The sequence below is a fragment of the Vigna unguiculata genome, chromosome 6 (genome assembly GCF_037176805.1).
Source record: "Vigna unguiculata cultivar grain cowpea cultivar isolate G323 ecotype 2 chromosome 6, ASM3717680v1, whole genome shotgun sequence".
Taxonomy (NCBI): Eukaryota; Viridiplantae; Streptophyta; class Magnoliopsida; order Fabales; family Fabaceae; genus Vigna; species Vigna unguiculata.
The window spans coordinates 33,114,407-33,135,175 of NC_140797.1; the positions used below are offsets into that span (position 1 = coordinate 33,114,407).

The 20,769-nt window shown below is 28.4% G+C and overlaps 2 protein-coding genes across 2 annotated transcripts; one reads left to right on the top strand and one right to left on the bottom strand.

Moving 5' to 3' along the window:
• Positions 1–694: 694 nt before the first annotated feature.
• On the top strand, positions 695–1,755 carry LOC114187262 (uncharacterized). Its single transcript, XM_028075456.2, has 2 exons — positions 695–891; positions 1,328–1,755. The coding sequence occupies exons 1-2, from the start codon at positions 811–813 to the stop codon at positions 1,544–1,546; spliced, it is 300 nt and encodes a 99-aa protein (XP_027931257.2). The 5' UTR covers positions 695–810; the 3' UTR covers positions 1,547–1,755.
• A 15,113-nt stretch (positions 1,756–16,868) lies between these two features.
• LOC114186751 (small ubiquitin-related modifier 2-like) lies at positions 16,869–18,707 on the bottom strand. Its single transcript, XM_028074749.2, has 3 exons — positions 18,504–18,707; positions 17,177–17,326; positions 16,869–17,099 (listed from the first exon to the last, which is right to left on the bottom strand). Exons 1-3 carry the CDS (start codon positions 18,588–18,590, stop codon positions 17,034–17,036), a joined length of 303 nt encoding a protein of 100 aa, XP_027930550.1. The 5' UTR covers positions 18,591–18,707; the 3' UTR covers positions 16,869–17,033.
• Positions 18,708–20,769: the final 2,062 nt, after the last annotated feature.

Sequence of the window (20,769 nt, forward strand, 5' to 3'; positions counted from 1 at the left end):
GAATAAAAATTTAAATTAGTGTTATTAAAATATATTTTCATATTTTAAAGGGTTTTACAAACTAGATTTATTTAAAATAAAAAAAAACTAATACTTTTATACACCGAAATCAATTATTTTCTGTGAACACGTCTTCGCATACTGAAAATCAAATCTTTAACTACATCTTTTTAAGGACAAAAGTTTCCATCAATTACACCATATCAACTAAAACTTCCATTCTGAAACAATAGTTTTACAAAGTTGTGACAGAATCATAAAAAATATTAAATCGGCCCAGATTTAGACATGAATATTCTTAGTATTTTCAACTATTAATGTCATGAATCATTCTACTATTGACCAGTTTACTATTTTTATGATTGGTTTCTTTATTTGGAAGCAGGTAACACTATTTTGATGACTCTTTTAACACATTATTATAAATATAATAAATTATATTGATTACATAGGATTTACTTAGATTGAGATGCATACAAAATTGTGTGTGTATATAAAAAGGAGGCATATCCTATTTTTGCTTCGAATTCTACAATGTTGTCCAATTGGATTTGGATTGCATGAATGAAGCGTCTCATGTCAACACCACCCCCACGTGCCTATCATTTGCTTCCACCTACAGACACGTCCCCACTGTTTCGAACTCCAATATTTTTATTTTATATTATTTTATTTATTATGTTTTATTTATTTATTTTCCAACATCATCATCGTCTCTCTCAAACCCAACTACATATTTGCCAACAGCACAGTTGTAGTGAAAACTGAAGCTCGAAAAACACTTTTTTTTTACACTCACTCTTGTTATCTATGGCTGGTGCCCAACTCTTCAATCTTTCAAGATCTTCCTTGGTCAAGCCCTCTAGGCCTCTTCTCTACAACCCCATTAAGGTATATTGTTTATCCTTCATTTTTCTTCTCTCTATGCCGGTGCTTCATTTCAAAAGATTGTTAATTTCTGTCTTCCAAGAACGAATCGGTGTTTTGTTACTCTGAATTTTTGTTTCTGATTTTGTGGGTATGTGGGAGGGCAGAGTAAATGTGCAAACTTTCTCTTCTTTGGATCCTGTTCTGTTGAATTGCATGATTCATTTGTTAAGACTGAAAAGTGGGTCAAGTTATGAAAACGCATGAGAAATCAAGGAAGGTTTAATTTTTGGGTTGTTGGGTGTGAAAATGCGATCTCTAGTGAAATGGGTTTGTTAGAAAGTGATTGAGCATGCAAAGTGTTGAACTGGGTAGCATAAATTGGTGACATTTGGATGAATACTGTGATTGATTCTGATGTATTTCTTGTTGAATATGAAAACATGAACATGCATGGTAGAATTATGGGCAAGGAAGCAAGGGTAGGGGTTTGATGGAGGAGAGGGCACCTTCCACAGCTGAAGAATTTGAGAGGGTTGCAGAGGAGAAAAAGGCCAAGGAAGCTCAGAAGGGGGTGGCAAGTCAAACCCTTGGCAAGGCCATTGATGGTGCTGAAGAAGCTGCAATAGGTAAACCAAAAGTTGAATCAGTTAAAAATAGGTACAAAGGGGGTGAATAGAAAAAAACTGTGAGATATGTGTATTTAGCTGTTGTATATGCAGCCAGAGAATAAGTGAATGCTGTCTTGTATTTCCAAAAAGCTTGTTTAATTGCAGCACATTGAAACCCTTTAGTTTTTGTTTAGTAAATTATTCATGTCTGTTCATCATTGGATCTTGAAAAGAGTTTTTCCATTCTATCATTATAATACTCTGTTAAGTTCACAAATTTGCAGGTAATTTGAAACTCTGAGTTTGTGGGTCAAGTCAAGTTCTTTACTTTGTGTGAATGATTGAAACTTCACAAATCATTAGGCTTGATAACAGATTCAATTTGGTGTTGGTGTGGTATGATGGTAACATAACCATTTTCCTTAAAATATTACTAGTCTCTGACTCTCTCAATCTGAATTCTGACTTCCAAATAACGGAGTCATGCATTTTTTTTATTATTGTTGCTGTGAAAAAACAAAAGGACATTCTTCTGAGGCAAAGGTTTGGAAGTTTGTTCTATGGATGATGATTACTATCGTTGTTGTTGTTGGTGTGTGGTGTTTAGTGCATCGTTGGTGAATATGTTGTAGTGGTGGTGGGGCATTGATGTCCAACTAAAGCAACCAACGAGGGACATCATCACCGGAAATTACGCATGGCATTCAATGTTGTTTCCTTTTTTTTCCATTTTGTGGTGATAAAACTGAAAAGGGTGAGAATTTGGGGCCATTGAAGAAGCCTTCTTTTACTAGGATCTGTTTGGGGTAGCTGGGTTGGATGTGTTCTTTATTGTGAAAGAAGGGGAAATGGGACCCTCCACAGGCTATGTTCTTATCCAATTCCTTCGAGGTTGGAAGTTGTTATCCAAATTTTGAAATTGGTTCCGAAGAGAGTGACCAGCCCCACATGACTTGTGCTGCACCACATAAAGTAAAGAAGTGGGCCAAAAATGTAGATTGGAGATTTCATTAACAAACACATCATGTAATGTAATGCATCATAGTTTTCTTGTTTTTTCATACTAATAAGAGGACGATAACGCACATATAGATGAACTTTGGTGGAAAAGCACCCAAATTGTGCATTTTTTTTTTCAAATCATTTAAAATCATTGAAATGTGCCTATTTTAAAAAAATTACGAAAATGACGTTATTGTGAAAAAAATCGTGTTAGATCGATAAGATTTCAGTATATTATTAGTCGAGTCAAGTTTGCATTACTTTTTTTAATGAAATCATATTAAATAATTTATTTATTTTTGTAATTTTTTAAATCTTTTTAAAATTTTTCTATTTTGATAACTTTTATAAAAAAATTGCACATGTGAAGTAGGTGTATAGGAATTATTTAGTTATTTAGTCTTCATAGGAGGACAAAGCACACTTACAAATTGAAGAATCATATGTGGGTTATGTTGTGAAAATAATAGGGAGATATTTTGTTAAAAACCTGTAAGGTTTAGTTACATATAAAAAGGAGAGAGATTTTAATTTTGGAGTGGAGGAAAAACCATAGAATATACTAAAATTTGTGCTATAGGGAGATACTTTTTTTAATGTTTTTTTTTTCCGATTCAATAAATTAAAATATTTGTGATTTCTTTTCTAACCATTAGCTAAGCTTTGTGTCAAGCTGGTTCCCAAAGCTTAAAAGAAAAAAAAAAAAATATATATATATATATATATATATATATATATATAATATATATATGAAAAGCACGACTTCTATTTAGGCATTAGATGGAGTTCTTTAAGTTGGTTAATGAGCATAAGTAACTTAAATATACAATTGAAGTAAGATGGGTTCTTATGGAAATTTTATTTGAATTATTTACATAAGAAGTTATTAGCAAGGTTGCTTAATTAGTGAAAATAAAATGTTGAAGTTGAATGAGAGTTATTGAGTAGAGAGATAATAGGACCCATTAAAAATAATTTAAGAATTGTAGTTAAGTTTTATCATTAAAGCTGAAATTAGTTACATTCTTAAGAACATTATGCAATAATAAAGGGCCCATTAAAGAAATAAATTAAGAACTTGCATCAAATAGATTATTCTTTAAAATTTATATAGAAGTAGAAATGCAAAAGTTTAATAAAATATTTGTTTCGATATTATTCTCGAACAAAGAAAAGCAAAAGTGTGATCAAGTATCTATTTTGATATTATTCTCTAATACAGAAACTCAGAAGATAAAGTATCTATTATGATATTATTCTTTAATATAGAAACTCAAAAGTGTCATAAATTTTTACATTATTCCCTAAGATTTATATAAATAATTATTTGGAAGTCTATATTATGATAAAGCCATATGAGATCACACTTTTGTTTACAATGAAAGGGTTTTTAATTTTGTTACCAATGATTTGAGGGATTAGTTAGTATTTTCTTTAAAAGAAATACTTTTGGATTACCACTATGTGAAGTATCTACTAGTTTAGATTTAAGAGGTTGCTCAAGAAAATTAAGTTTAGTTTCACTTGAATCACGGTAAGTTAATACTAACTACTCTATTTAAGTTAATGATTAAAGAATTAATAAATAAATGATTGATTAGAACTATAATGATATGCCTGGGTAACATTAAACCTTGTATCTCAATAAAGAGGCTCGGTTATTCTTAACTTTCTTTTTAAGCAATAGATTTCCTATTAAGAGTTTAATATCGATATCAGTATAAATTAATTATACCATCTATCAATTAAAAATTATCCTATATATAATATTTTAAAATTAATTGTCAAGATAAGTTAATAAATTTGTTTTATATGATTAGATTACACTGTGAAAAATGTTAAAAGCACACTAATGATTTGTTTGTTTAAAATGATTTTTTGTGTAGAGGGATTAGAGAGCATGGATGTGCAAAAATTGTTTGTGTTCGTTTGTGCTGATTTAAAAGTGTTTGAGAGCGTGAATTATCGGGATAGTGACCTTATCCAATCTTGCTTGAAGTAAGAAGATTTGAAGATATTAAATGTGCTTTTACAATAATGTCCTCGAATTTGCTCGCATTACAAGGTGATGTACCTCCATGATAGCCATGGCAACGTCATAATGGTTGTGGAAAGCTATGGAGCTACCAAACACGCGAAGTTTGGAGGAAGAAATAGGCTTATGTGGGCATTGGAATGAAGTTGGATCCGATCTCAATGATTTTGGATCCAATCCAATGCAACTCGATCGATCCCAATGATGTTGGATCCAATCCCATTATACTTGGATCCGATTCCAAGTTATATATATATATATATATATATATATATATATAATGAAAAATAATATTAATAATTATTGTTATAATAATAATAATATATTAATTTTAACTTTAAGGACAAAATTGTAATCTTATATTTTAATATATTTATTTTTTATCTATCACATCATTCAAATCACTCAAAAAATTTCACAAACTTTATTTCTAAATCTACTCACTTTCACCCTTAAATTTTTTTAAAAAAAAAAATAACAACACACACCCCACCCTCTAATCCACTCAAATTCATCATCTCACTCTCCCTCAAATCCATCTTTTGAAGTGAACATAACCTAAAGATAAATGTAATTAGAAACTCTCCTATTTACCTCTTTAAAAAAAAATTGTTGGTTTGGTAAACTTTATAATAAAACAAATAGTACTTTTATTTAAGAATGATAAAAGTAAATCAAATCACAGGTTAGGGGTAGCAAAACGGGTTGGACCCAACGGGTCATTCCGTCAGTCCGTTTTAGAAGGAATGAGTTGGGTTCAAGATTTTAATCAGTTAGCTTGTTCTCGTCTGTCTTGTTCAACCTATCAATTTGATGGGTCAAAATATGGATTTGTCTATCCTGACTTGTTTTTAAAATATAAAATAAAATAAAAATAATTAAAAAGACTAATTTGTTATATTATATTTTTTAAATGTGTAAATATATAATAGTATTGTAACTCAAATCATTAACACCTACAAATTACATTTCAATTACTAGTTATAATTGAGTAATTTAACATGTAAATGTAATAATTATTTTAATTTATCAATTAAAACGTTAACTAATAAATTAAAAATTTTAAAAATATGTTATTTGATTAAATATGCTTTTAATGTATATATAAAAAAATTTAAAAATAAAAAAATTGAAAACGGATTGTGATTATTGGCATATTTCTATTTGACGGATCAGCCCAACCCGATCCATTTTTTATGACCATGGATGAACCGGACCAAAACATGTCGGGCCGACCCGTTTTCCCACCTTATCATATCCCTACTTAATTTTTATAAATTTTGAAATAATTAATTTTGTTTGAATATAAAACTGAATTAAGGTTTTATACAATATATATGAAACTAGAAAAAAATCATCGAAAAATAGTTTTGAATTATAAATTTTCATATTCGTAAAAACAGTCATCTTTTAGAAGAAAGAAGAAACTACTAAAACTCAATTATGTTGCAATTTTCAATTTGGATACAAAATAAGAGGCAAATGAAAAAAAAAAATGAACCTGATTCGTTAGCTTAGCCGGTTTGACCAATAATGAATATATTTTTCTAAAATTGGCTCATTTCATAGTTGATAAACAATCGATCATTATTCTAAAACCGGTCAAATACGTACAAAAATAGTTTTAATAATTTTTTAAAAAATATTTTAAAATTCGTATTCTAATGTAAAGTAGTTTTAAGATAAAAGAAAAGGAAAAAAACCTCATATAGATGACATATAAATATAAACTATCTTACTAATTATTAATTTTAATAATAAAATGTTTTATTCATTTATATTATTTTTCATTCTTATTAAATTTAATTTTATATTCTTGCTTAAAATAGTATGTAATATTAACACTATAAACTCAACGATATGGTTTAACCAATACATCATGGAGTCAATTCAACCAAAAAAGAACACTTTAGTTGGATCAAATCAAACTACATATACCAAGGGTTATGAATTATTATCAATCTTACTAATAATTGTGACTAAGGAATTATGAATTATTATGAATCTTATTAATTGGATTATGAAATGGGTCAATTTAATTGGATGAATTTGAATTTTGGAGTCAATTCAGTCCAATTTAAATTTCTTTGATGTGTAATAATATATGTTAGCAATATGAATGCATCAAAGATTTCAATTATGAAGAGTGTCTTCAAAGGAAAAAGAAAGATCCAACTTGAGACAAAGAATGCTTACTTGGATACCCATGAAAAGTTAAGAGAAGATAAGAGATAATTATCAACTCAACCAATTATTTGACATCAATATGAACCGGTAACAAAAGTATATATAAGCTATCAAAATCAGTGTAAGGACTATAGAATAGTTTTATTTTTATTTTTTAAATATATGTATAGAGACTAGGACATTTTTCTTGGCAATAATTAAAAAGTAATACAGAAACATCACAAAATAACAATTGATTAAGATTAAAAGCTAGGTTGCAAACAAGATATCTTGCTTTATATTTCCGTTGTTGGATAAACATCAACATAGTAAACATCAAAATTAAATTGATAAAATGTGTCTCACCAATATTTAAACGGGTTTTTAACTTTTATTCTTCCTTAAGGTTAGAAATGGTAATCAGTCAGATTGAGTATAAATAGTACCTATCTGCACTTCGATCTTAAAAAAAAAAAAACTATCTTCTACCCATTTGTTTACTTGCTTGGTGCTTATTTAAAAAATATTTATAGATTTTTTTTAAATCCGTTGGTACTCGTAGATACTCCCATACCGACACGAATATTTAAAAATAATATATATTTTAAAAAATTTTAAATATAATTATAAATAAAAATATAATATAATATAATATAATATAAATTAAATATTAATATAATTTAATTTTAATTAAATTTAACCTAATAAAATATAATTTTAATTAATAAAATATAATTTTAATTTTAATTTAAATTTTGGTTTAAATACTCCGTTGGTTCTCATTTTTGTACCAAAATCTCAATTTGGTCCTCGTATTTTTATTAGTCTCAATTAGGTATTCATTTTTGTAAATTAGTATCAATTAGGTCATTTTCGTTAGTGTAGAACTAACACCGTTAAGTAGGTGTCACGTGTCAGCTTCTTGTTTTTTTTAGTAGTATAATAACACAAGTAGTATAATACTCACACGACTTGTTTATAAGCAAGTATTAAAATACCAACTACCTACGGGTAATAAATACCTGCAGATATTAACTATCTGTCGCAGATTTTATCCGCTAATATCTACAGACACAAATATCTTTGTCATCGCTAGTTGAGGTAAAGATTTTACGCTATTAACTCAAACTTAGATAACATACCACTAATTAGAAAAAAAAATATAATATATGTGGATACAAATTTTATCCTAATTTATAAGGTTGAGTTAGACTTTAAAGTCTACTTTTGAAGATAGTATCTAAGTCATATAAAATTTATTTTAACAAGATTCATTGTTTGTTGAACATGTCATGTCATTTGCTATCAAAATATTATCGAATTACTTATTAATATCTAGTTCACACTATAAATATATATGTCTCAACGGATAAAGTTGTATGCAAACTTCATCTTACCATCCTTCAGATTCATATATATATATATATATATATATATATATATATATATATATATATATATATATAATGTGTTTGCATTTACTTGTCCTTATTGAATCAATTATCTATGTTTCCATTACAGTTGTGGGTTATAATGAGATGGACCACTTATCTAATGTTTAAAGTCAAAATCAACCAAAGAATTATAAGTGAATAGGAACCACAACCTCAACACCGTTTTATGTGGTTCATCTATGCCATTTTTCTTTAGTCTAAATACTCATTAAGTAAGCTTACGTCAACATAAATTTGTAATGGCATCCTGTTCCTCGATCATAGGAATAATTATTGTCATTACTTAATTTAACTTTACGTACATAAAAAGAAATTAGTTAAAACAAAAAATCTACTTGAAGAATATTCATGAGAAAACAAAGCAGAAATTATGTTTAAGTATGTGATTTGAGGTAATGATATTGCATATCGTATTTGCTTGGAGATTAAGTTGCCCAAATCAAAATTAAATTGTGGAATTTATCTTATTTGACAACTAAATTTTGACAATTTTTTTTATAATATGAGATAATATTTTTTAAATGATTTCAGAATATAGAAAAATAAAAAAAGATAAAAAAATAAAAAAATAAAAAATTACTTAAAAAATGTCACCTCAAATTACAAACAAACAAAAATTGTCAAAATTTAGTTGTTAAAAATATCATTTTCGTATTATATTTATAATAAGAAAAACTTACCTTTTTTTATTCTAACATGAAAGAGTATCATTAAGGTTAATATTTACCTTTTGAAATTTGAAACAAATTTCAATTTTTAAAAAGACCAAGACATTTTCTCATTTTTTAGAAGTATCAATATTCTGATTTCAAATTCGATAAATAATATAGTTGTAGGACATCAATCTTACGAAATTAATGAGATTTATATTCATTTATATATTGATTTTATTTATAATTGACGTGGCGCCTTCAACGTACTATTTCAAGTTAAGAAAACTACATATTGAAAATGGAACTAAATATTTACAAATAATTCGATAACAGTGATAAAATAAATCTAACAAATAATAAATCTTATTAAAATAGATTCTAACTTGATTTAGATACTGTATTAATAAATAAATTTTAAATTTAAAGACAACCCGGTAAAATCTGTAAAATTCGCTTATGATTGTTTTTATATCTGATTAAAATGATACCTTCAAATCTTATCTCCTCGTTAGAAACAACTTTAAATTCTGTTATATAATAAATAATGCTTCATCCATGATTGTTTTAAAATTCATTAACTAGATCATAAATTAACATAAAAAAATATGTTTTGTAAGTTAAACTGTAAAATATTTGTAAATTATAATTGATTATTTCATAAAAGATCCAGAATTATTTGGATATTCATCAAAGTAAGTTACTTTAAGATTATTTTTTTTAGTAAAAAAGTTCACTAACAGACTTAATTTTGTGTATGAACTTAATCAGCAAAGTAAAATAATGGATAGAGGGTTTAATGTGGAGATATTATAAGAGAGAATATAAACATAAATATGATAAATGGTTGGAAGAGATAATAAAAAAGTTTTAATGAGTGTCTGGAATATAAGAATATTTGGATATCATTAGTGGACAGGAAAATCTTATATCATAAAGAGGGAAGCCAACTTTTTCTTCCCTGTTATGATCAGTGTACGATTTTATAATTTTAATAATCCTAATTCTTTTTTACATTCTTACCACAATTTTTCCCCATTAGTTTGTTTACTAATATATGATAAATTTTTAAGAATTTTTAAGATTTTAAGTTTGTTTCTATCAACATTTTATTCTTTTATTTTTAGTTATGTTTTCTTTTAATGAATGCTTCTAAATTTCTATCAACATTCTCTAAACTAAATTAGCGCCTCTGTCTTCTGTACATTTCGATCATAAGTTTTCCTTTTTTATATATGATAATCTGTTTATGTTTATTTTTTATTATTTGAATCTATTAATACTCAATTTTATTTTTATGGTACTATCAGTTGATAATTTGATACCTCAACTAAAACGCTCTTTGATTTAAATATTTATTTTTGGTACTTTTATCATGTCTTTAGAAACTTACAGAAGTTAAGGTTGACTTGTCAAATACAAATAATTATTTTCAATTCCATGACATGTTAGAAGGGTTTTGAATTGGTTAGTTGTCTGAATACAATTTTGAATTTGTTAGTATTGTGATGTGTTCATGTTGTGATATAAATTATTACCTACAATTTTTGTCTTATATGTGTTATTTAATACATGTTGGCTTGCTAGAATGAACAACTTAGATTCTTTAGACCTAAAATTGGTTAGAAGAGAATTATGCAAAACTAGAAACACGGCATGATCTAATAAATGCATTTCGTGATGAAATGTCTAATTTTTTTTAATTGGAAAATTAATCTAAGATACAAAATATATTATATTTAAGTACATGTTTAGAAAAAATTGTGTACCAGATATCAATGAAGAATTCATTTGTCTGTGTTCTTGAAATGCGTGTGAGATAATATTACTCTCTTATTGGTAGGATATACCAAAAGACCAGATGCTCAAACAAAGAAGGTATATGACTATTTATCTTATTTTCTAATTAAAACTGATAAGTTTTATATCCTTACCAACAGAGAGCAGGGACATCTCTACAAGTCACTGAACAATCAAATTCATCACAAATTGTTCACTGAATAGTCAAACCCATTATAGACCATTCATCAAAAATTCAATATGTATTATCTATAAATTAATAACAAAGTGCAATATAATTGATATTATCAAATAATATAATTTATTGATTAATGTTAATCCATAATAACTATATAATAAAATTAAACATATATAACAAAGTAGGCCAACCAATATTTGGTTGAATTTGGCTCAATTGGTCTCAAGCCGTAATTTGGTCAAGACGGTTGGCTAGGATCAAAGGTTGAGACTAATGTGACTCGAAACGAACATTGAGATTGCCCTACTCGACTTAGGTCAAAGGTTGACTCGGGTCGACCTGGATTGAAGTTCAAGACTCACAGTCGAAGGTCAAGATGGACCAGCCTAGAGTGAAGGTAAGCTTTGGCCACTTTGGCTAAAGGTTGAGACAGGTTTATTCAAACTGAAAGTTGAAATAGGTCAAGATGGTTGAAAGGTGAGACAGGTGGAGTCTAGCTGAAAGTTGAGTCGAGTCAACTCGAGCCTAAGTTCAAGACGGGTCAGCCTGAGCTAAAAGTCGAGACGGGTCGAGACAGATCAACTTGGGCCAAAAGTTGAGACGTGTCAATCGGGACCAAAGGTGAGACGGGTCAAGTCATACCAAAATTCGAGATAATCTGGCATGGGCCCAACGTTAAGATGGACCTACCCAAGATGAAACCGAGACTGACTAGCCTAAGTCAAAGGTCAAGACAGGCTGACCCATACCCAACGTCAAGATAGGCCAACCCAAGAAGAAGGTTGGGACTAGGGATGTCAATGGGATGGGTAGGGTACGGTTAGTAGCTCCCCCGTACCCTACCCGCTGGATAAATATTCGCTCCATAATCGTACCTATATCCATGCGAGTATCCGTTATACGGGTATCCGCATATTCTTTTAATATTCACGAATATTCACAGGTACTCGCAGGTATTTATAAAAGAAATATTTAATATTTAATAAAAAAAATTAACCATAAATTCAAATAAAAAATACAATGCATAATGGGTTTAAATTTCAAACAAAGTGAAAATAACTCATTTAAATAATTTTGAATGACAGTTTACTTATAAATGAAGATTTTTTAAAACCAATTGATAAAAATAACCTATTCAAAATTAATGTGTTAATGTTTTAATAATTTTTTTAATTTAAATTACAGTATAGTAGGTATGGGTATCCATGGGTACCGATACTATGATACATGTACCCGTTACCCGCGAATATCCATTTTCAATATTCATTTCCTACTCATCATGAATTTTATCCGTAAGTATGAAATTTTTTTACATCCCTAGTTGGGACGGGCTAACATTAGCTAAAGTTTAGATTTAAACTTGATCCAAATATTTTGATATGAATTTAAAACTTGATGCAAATATTTGGATTTGAAGTAAAAAATAAACATCTTAACTAATTCTAAAGAAAAATAGATTTGGATTCAAAATCTAATCCAATTATTTCGACCTAGATCGAATTCGAATTAAAAATTTAAAAATTTAATCCATGCATTACCCTAATTTCATCTGGTAAGCAAGCTTTACTCTCAATTTTGTGGATTTTAATGTGTTCAACATATTTGCAAAATTTGTTCAGCATATCGAAACTCGACTAATGGTAATTACCGTACTTACAACCTCATGCATTGAAACTTTCCTAATTAAATTCACTTAAGTCATTGATTTTTGTTCAACAAAATTATCCTATTTACACTCACCTTCATTGATTTATATGATTCTAAATTATTACCGGAAATTATAAATATGTTTTGTAAGTAAATCTTAATTTTTCATATATATGATACAACTATTCAAATCGTATATATAAGATAATATAATTATTCGAAAAAATATCATCTTATTTTAATTATTATTTAAATTACATAAATTATAACATGGAAAAGTTGAGTAAGACAAAATTGTATACACTAAAATTATCCAAAGGAGACACTTAAATGATTTAATTTGGTAGCTAAATATTAGTTGTTAAAACTTTAATTTTTAGGAATTCCATAAATCAAATATATGGTTCAAATTAGGGATGACAAAACGGGTAACTCGATCCATTTTGGTCCGGCTCATTTTTGGCCTATTGAAAATGAATATGGACGGACTAACCCATTTGAACAGTATGAGTCAGAGTATAGAACTCAGCTTGTCTCGTGACGGAATGACGGGTTAACAGGTTCACGAGCCATTATATTTTAACCGTCCTTTTTTTATTTCTTTTAAAAAAATCATTTTTAATGAAAAATCAGGAATGACCCCTTTGAAACATTGGATTTGCACTTACCTGATTACTCTCGCTGCATCCTTTCCATGTCCAACATCCTATTCATCTTCGCCTTCTCCTCATTGCTCATCGTCTCTCTCCTCTGGATTTTCTCAGGTTTGAACACTTTATTCCCAACTTTTCAATTGTCTTCCTTAACATATTTTGAAATTTTGTGTAGGGTGTGTTTAGTGAGGTTTTTGTGACTTCAATTGGTCACAATTTTCTTAAATTAAAAATCCTTTGTTTGAAATATTTCATTCTGGCTAAAGTAGGACTATTGAGTGTTGGTTGGTTTTCAAATTTTGATTTTAAATGTTACTTATTATTTGGTGGTTAAATATTTCAAATTTTTCAAGTGCCACAATTTGGGTGATTGAAATGAAAAGACTATTTTTTATCCTCTTTTGATTGTATGTATTCGGGGTTAAAATAAATTTTCAAACATTTTCTTCTCTATGTTACTATTGTTGTATCTTCCAATCTTGATATATGTAGTGTAGTATTTGTGACATAAGTGATAGAAACAAGTTGTGTGGTCACACACACACAACCCTAAACCCTAAACTCTATTAAACATCTCCTTAAATCCTTCAGTTAATTGATTAATTATCTCTAGCCCAAAATTTGTGGCTAATTTCTCACCAGCTGCATCATCCCAAGAGCTCCTAGTAAGCCTAATTCTAGTAAACCTAGATCTCACACGACAAAGTCACCCATTCTTCTTTGTTCTGATCATGACCATGGTCTTGGTAAGTCAATTCCTTAATTTATAAGCCTAAAAATAATAAGATACTCATTGTTATATTTATCTCTAAAATATGGGGAGATAATGTTATTTAAAAGATATGTATATTATTTAGAAAAATATCAACAAAATCTTTTAATATATCATTCATAGGCCCAAGAGGCGTATAAATAATCAATTCCACCACAATGTATCTCACTTTTTACTTAACATTATTTATTATTATCACATTATTCACTCATTTTTATTTATTTGAGCGTCGAAGAGTCTTTACAAGTGACCTCCTTCACTTCAGTCAACGAGCTCAGACTAACATCACTATGGACCAAAGATTCGACCATTAAAGATCTCTCATTCCACCTTAGAGACTACTCGACAAATTTTGGTAAGAACAATTGAAGCCCATAATAAGGACATTTTGTAAGTAATAAAAGAAGTAACTAGCTAAGAAGGTGGTTGATTTTACCTTTTTGAAAACTTTAGTTCCTTTTAACCTTGTAAAAACTCATGTAATTGAATCAGAATGACCAAGAACTTAGTATACACTTACTTACGGAACATGCATTTTTAAAATTGAAAATAGTTAACAAATTGATTTCATTAAACAAGTCAACCAGTCATATAAGTATTTTTCAACAGATTAAAACAAGAAAAAAAAACAAATTGAAATACTAGGAAAGTATGCAAAAAAATGAAATTGGTAATAAATTCATAAACAATTTTCACAACAAATCAAGATTGATTCCAATTAGTAGCACAAGCATTATAATTTCATATTATATCAAATCACACAAATACCACACAAAAATTACTAAAAAAAAATTTATTGAAACTTTTTTTTTATCAAATAACAATCAAAGATAGCTAGATCAAACTCGTGCAAAAAAAATTTCATATTGGTTCACTAAAAATTAATGTTGTCTTGAGTTAGTCAAGGAAACCTGAGTTTATCTTTGCATAATTTCAAAAGATTTACACAATCCACGATTACACTTTCAAAAAATACAAAAGTACACCAAGACTCTTGAATCCCACAAGAATCTCAACAAAGCACAACAAGACTCCCACTTGCAGACTTGGAATCCCACCAGGAAACACCCAGAAACTTGAGAAAGACCAAACATAGGTGATGGTTCTCCCTAGCAAACCAAACCTCTTTCTCCAAGTCTCTTACACTAAGAAAAATGCTTCAAATAATCAACGATCACTACACAAATAGTTGCACATCTGTATTGTTTAGAGAGAGATTTGAAAGTATTCACACTAATTTCACATTAAAACATGGCAATTGTTGTAGCTCTCTCTGAAAAACCAAACTCTATAGTCCACCTATTAGCATATTCAACAGGTTGATTTATCTATTCAATATGTTGATTTCAGTTGACTTAAGTAAAATTAATTGATTGAAAGTTAATTCAACCGATTGAATATGTTAATAATAGAACTATAGCAGTCAACCAATCAACCGATTAGAAAACTATTTTACAAGCTAAAAGATGGCAACCAGACACAAGACGCCTATATTATGTCAAATTGCCTTCATGTGAAGCTCCAAACATCAAGCTTCAAGTTCTTCTCATGATACCCAGATATAGCACACACACCAAGCTTAATCAAAACACATTTCTTCAAGTATTTATTAATTTATCAAGTCTTTATCAATCTTCATATCTTCATCAAGTCATTATATCTTTATTAAATATCTATGCATCAAAGTCATTTATGCTAACACATTTAGCATCTATCATGGGCGTTAAATGTTCAGGCCCCATGTTCGTTGAGATAACATCTTAAACAGAATTCACTGACAAATTAGAAATCCATTCGAAAATCATCTGCTGAAATTTAATTCCAGTGAGATTCAGGAACAGAAAATGCCACACAGAAAGTTAGAATCTGGCTTCTAAACTAAAGGCTCTTCCCTATGATTTTAGAAAATTAATACAAGCACCAGCACGTCTTATAATTTTTAAATAAATATCATCTTTCTCAATCTCTTAATAAATGAATTTTATCTCTGTTTTTAATATGTTCAAAATTTAATAATTCTTTTACATTTTAAAACCATTTCGTCATCTTTATTTAGATTTACCCAATATAATATTATTTGTAAATATAAGAACAGTGACTGTCAGTTCAATAAAATATAAAGAATGCAAATTTCATTCAATAATTTGTCAAAAACATAAGTAAAATGAAAGAGATAATATGCAAATACGAATTTCCGCTTTTCAAATCTAACCTATTTTTAGTCCACTTTTTTAACACCATAGAAGAGGTGAGTGACTTGTTGATTTCACTTTGAATATTTTAGGGGAAGCAATACACGCGTACCGATATAAATTATTTTTAATTTCTATTGAATTTTTTTTATAGAAATACAGAATATGGAAATATAAAAATACAGAAACATAGAAATATGGAAATATTATACATATAAGAATCTCTCTTCATAGTCACACATTTTTAGGATTGATAAGATTAGAATATGTATGAGATTCGATGATATCATTTATCAACTTATGAATGGCAAAATAGTCCAAATATTCTGTTCATCCACCAAATTGTTTAAGCGAATCCCAATACCAAAACAACTTTAACCCCACATCCCAAACCATAAAACTGCTAAATCTGAGACCAAATTCACATAAATTAACAGATTCCGAGGTAACAACTAACCACCAAAAAAAATTAAAATATATGATTGAAAAGTAAATTATGATTATTTAAATATATTAACAAACTTTATTTCAGCAACAAAAACATATTTTTCTTAGACGATTGTCAAAAAAAAAAAAAAACTGCCTACCATTTGTTAACCGGGGCGCCCAACTGCAGAAGATACCAAAATTTCGACAGATTTGATTATATTTTTTGATTTGAAGAGTTCAAAACAGTTTTCTTCAACAAAAGAATCCAAAACTCATACCCATTCACACATGGTATGTATGTACGATTCACTTTTCAGAAGTGAGGACATTGGAAAAACACAAAAACTTCAGAAATGGAAAAATATCAGAAACACTGAAAAGGTATGGCAAATTAAGATAAACGAAGCAGAAATAAAACAATCCATCCACAATGATATTGACAAAAGAAGCACCACAATGATTCAAGATCCAGCAGCAAAAGCTGTATAGCAGATAATAAAATATGTATCTTATGTCTCACCTAGATCTCTATGTTAAACTAATTCTACTTATAATTCCTTAACCATCACACCCTTCTTCAGAATACAGAACCTCCAGTCTGATGAAGCATGGCATCGATTTCATCACCGTCCTCCATTTCCAACTGCAGCAATAAAATTACAATTCAAAACCAAAAACTGCAGAGTTAAGAATCCATGAACAAAAATAAGAAGAACAAACCTCATCAGGAGTCTGCTCGGCACGAAGGCGACGCCCATCAAAGAGAAAAGCGATGGAGTTGAAATCAACCGACTGTCGGTCACAATAAGCATTCATAAGCTTTTTCAATTGAGTGCTCCTCTTGATCCTGAAGAACACTTCGTTCCCATCCTGCAACATTCGATTAACAAATTCGCACCACTTTAAGATGTTCGTGTAATGACAATGTTTAAAGATGTTTTACAATTACAAAAAAGAAAGATTAAAAAGAAAACTGAAAACAAATGTACTTGAATAATTACTAACATCATCCACTGTATATTAATTTGATACAATTCGTTTTCATAACCAATTCTACAAAAAAAATAAAAATTAGGAAGTGAAAGAATTGGGTGTTGCTATCTTTGTTGGGCCATGGATGTATATCTTTAAAACTGTAAACAGTTAAAAATCACAGAGTATAAACAACAAAGATTGAACATCCATGCAACAGCATATCAAATGTTGTATAAGGAAACAAAGTACAAATTCCTAAAAGAGAAGGGAACCTTATCTAGCATTGTAACAGTTGGATTTGCGTATCCTCTGTCATAAAATATCAAACCACATGATTGAGAATCCTGTTCGATTTGTCACAGTTTCTTCAAAATTTCTTTGAATAATTAAAACGGAAACCCATTTTCTTCGATAAAATATGTATTCAGATGCAAAACACACTATTGGAAAATTCAAATACCAAAGCCCCAAAATAGAAGAAAAACAAAATTAAAAACAATTTAAACAAATAACATAAAACAATAAGAGAAAAAAACATCATGAAAATCCACAGAGCATAAATTTTTCATGAATATGAACAAAGTCAAACCCTGACATAATTTACTCCAGGAGATAACGTCATCATCAGTTCATATGATCATCAAACTTCAATTTTCCAGTGGGGCGAATTTCAACAGAGACATGCAACCAAGACTCAAACACTAAAGATAATAAATCACCAAAACAAAAGCATAATCAACAAAAAATACAAAAACACAAGGTAAACCCTAATCGAAAATTTTAAAAGAAAATTGTCAAGGTTTAATTTTTACCCATCATAGGAAATCCAAAACAAAAACAAAAATATAATCAAAGTCATCCCCAGCGATGAAACCCCAATTCAGTAAAAAAGAGAAAGATGAAAGGACATACTTTGACACACATCGTGATACAGTAAACACAGGCAACCGTCAAACAACCGTCATACTCATCAGCGTAAAAAATCAAAGATCTAGGACATGCAATTAACACGATCCAACCAAAACCAAAACCCTAGAAATAGAAAAATCGAAAAAAAAATAATAATACAAACCTGTCCCTTGACTTTAAGATTGATGTGTGCCCCTTCGTTGGGCTTCTTGTCTTCCTCGTTATTGTTGTTGTTGGCAACACCAGACATCTTGAACTCTCCTGACAAACTCTTTCTTCTTCCTTTGGTTACCGCCGACAAAAGCTCTGTGTTTCCGCTCTCTCTGACGTTGTGATTACAAAAACGTGTTTTATACAATTCCCTTTGGACCGTTCACATTCCTTCCTTAACATGTGACGTTACTGGGCCTATCAGATTGATGGGCCTTGGACTATAGGCCCAATTCCAATCTGGATTGGATAAGGCTGTTCGGCCGCAGCAGTTACAAGTTTGATTAATTTGATTTGAATGGACGGTAAAAAAAATAACTTTAATATTCTCGAACTGATGAAAAATAAATATGCTTTAATCAATATTAATGCTATATAAAATAATGTGCACATCAAGTCTATCTTATCTTATATATGATAATAAAAAATAACGAATAATATTATTATTGGTAAAAAATAATATTTCTTAAAAATTCATTACAAAATAAATATTTTACAATTAATATAAATAATAAAATAATATATAAATATTTCTTAATATATATATATATATATATATATAAATTTAGAAAAAAAAAATGTTTGGGAGGCGTCCGTCCTTTAAAAGAACTGTCTCTGAGTCAAGATAATTTAAAAGTTATTGACAAAAGCATAATAAATGTGTTAAATTAATATATAATTACAATTGAAAAAAGTACGAAAAATAGATACACCAGATAAAAGAGAACAAAAAATAACAGAAGAAGAAGGAGAAAACATAGTTTTAAAATTTTGAAAAAGCTTTTTGAAATCAATTAATTGAAATAATAAAACAATATATAAATTTTTTTAATATATATATATATATATATATATATATATATATAAATTTACAGAAAAAAAATAATATTGGGGAACTCCGTCCTTCAAAAGAATCGCCTCTGATTCAAGATAATTTAAAAGTTGTTGACAAAAGTGTAATAAATGTGTTAAATTAATATATAACTAAAATTGAAAAAATTGAAAGGTATCATTAGGGATGTAAAAAAAAAATTGGGTGGATAAAATTTGTAAGGGGTATAAAATGAATACTATAAATGGATATGTAACAAGTATGAATATTGTTTATATTGTTAATGAGACGAGTACGGGTATCATAGTATTCGTACACGTGAAAATCCATACCCGCTATACTCTATTTTAAATTAGAAAAAAGAATAAAAAACATGATTAAAATTTGATTTTGAATGAGTTACTTTTTATCAATTGGTTTTAAGAAATCTACATTTCTTTGTAAAATGTCGTCTAACACCAATGGCGAATCTTGATCAAAATAGTTGGAGGGACCAAAATAATATGCTCAAATTTTATATATTTAATTATTATTATTATTACTAATACAACAAAAGTATATATAATTTAGTATTAGAATCCTGATATTTTTTTTTCTTAAAAAATTATAGTTTTGAAATTGTATTTGATAGGAAACTCATTTGAAATAAATTTTTCTAATTTCATCTCTTTCCCTGGATATTCTCATATTTGATAACGTTTTTTTATAATAAGTTTCAAATAATTAATATAAAACATTCCGCCTATGATTCAAAAGAATTAATATGAAATTTTCCACTTAATAAATGGTTCTCTAATTCAACAATTGAATTTCTAGTATCATGCTTGAAAATAGGTGAAAAAAGTAAATTTGTATTGTTTTCATCTTCAATGATATCTTCCCTTTTATCACTTACAAAAGATGAATCTATTATTTTACTTTTTCATCAATATACCTGTTTAAAAAAATTAAGACTAAAAATAATTTATCAAAATCTAATCAAAAATTGAGAGATTTAATTACTAAAAAAATGTGATAATCAAGTCACATTTAAGAAATGATTATGAAAAAACATATAGTACATAACTTCTTTTTTTATATTCATAAAAAGAAATATACAAAAAAAAACTCATAAGATGAAAAGAAAAAAAAATTACATATCAAACTAATATTTTCCTATCAAGAGAAGGGAGAAAGTTATTTTTTTATCTTAGAAGAGAACGGATGAAAACTGAGAGTGAGAGAATGAATTTATGTCTAACTTTCTATTTCTTTTTTAAGACACAAAACAAGAAATGCAAGAGTAATAAATAAATAGATTTAATTACTCGGATGATACCCACTTTGGTACAGGTGTGTTAATCTGAAGCACTTCTTCGAAAGTTTGGATGCAATTGACATTTTTTTA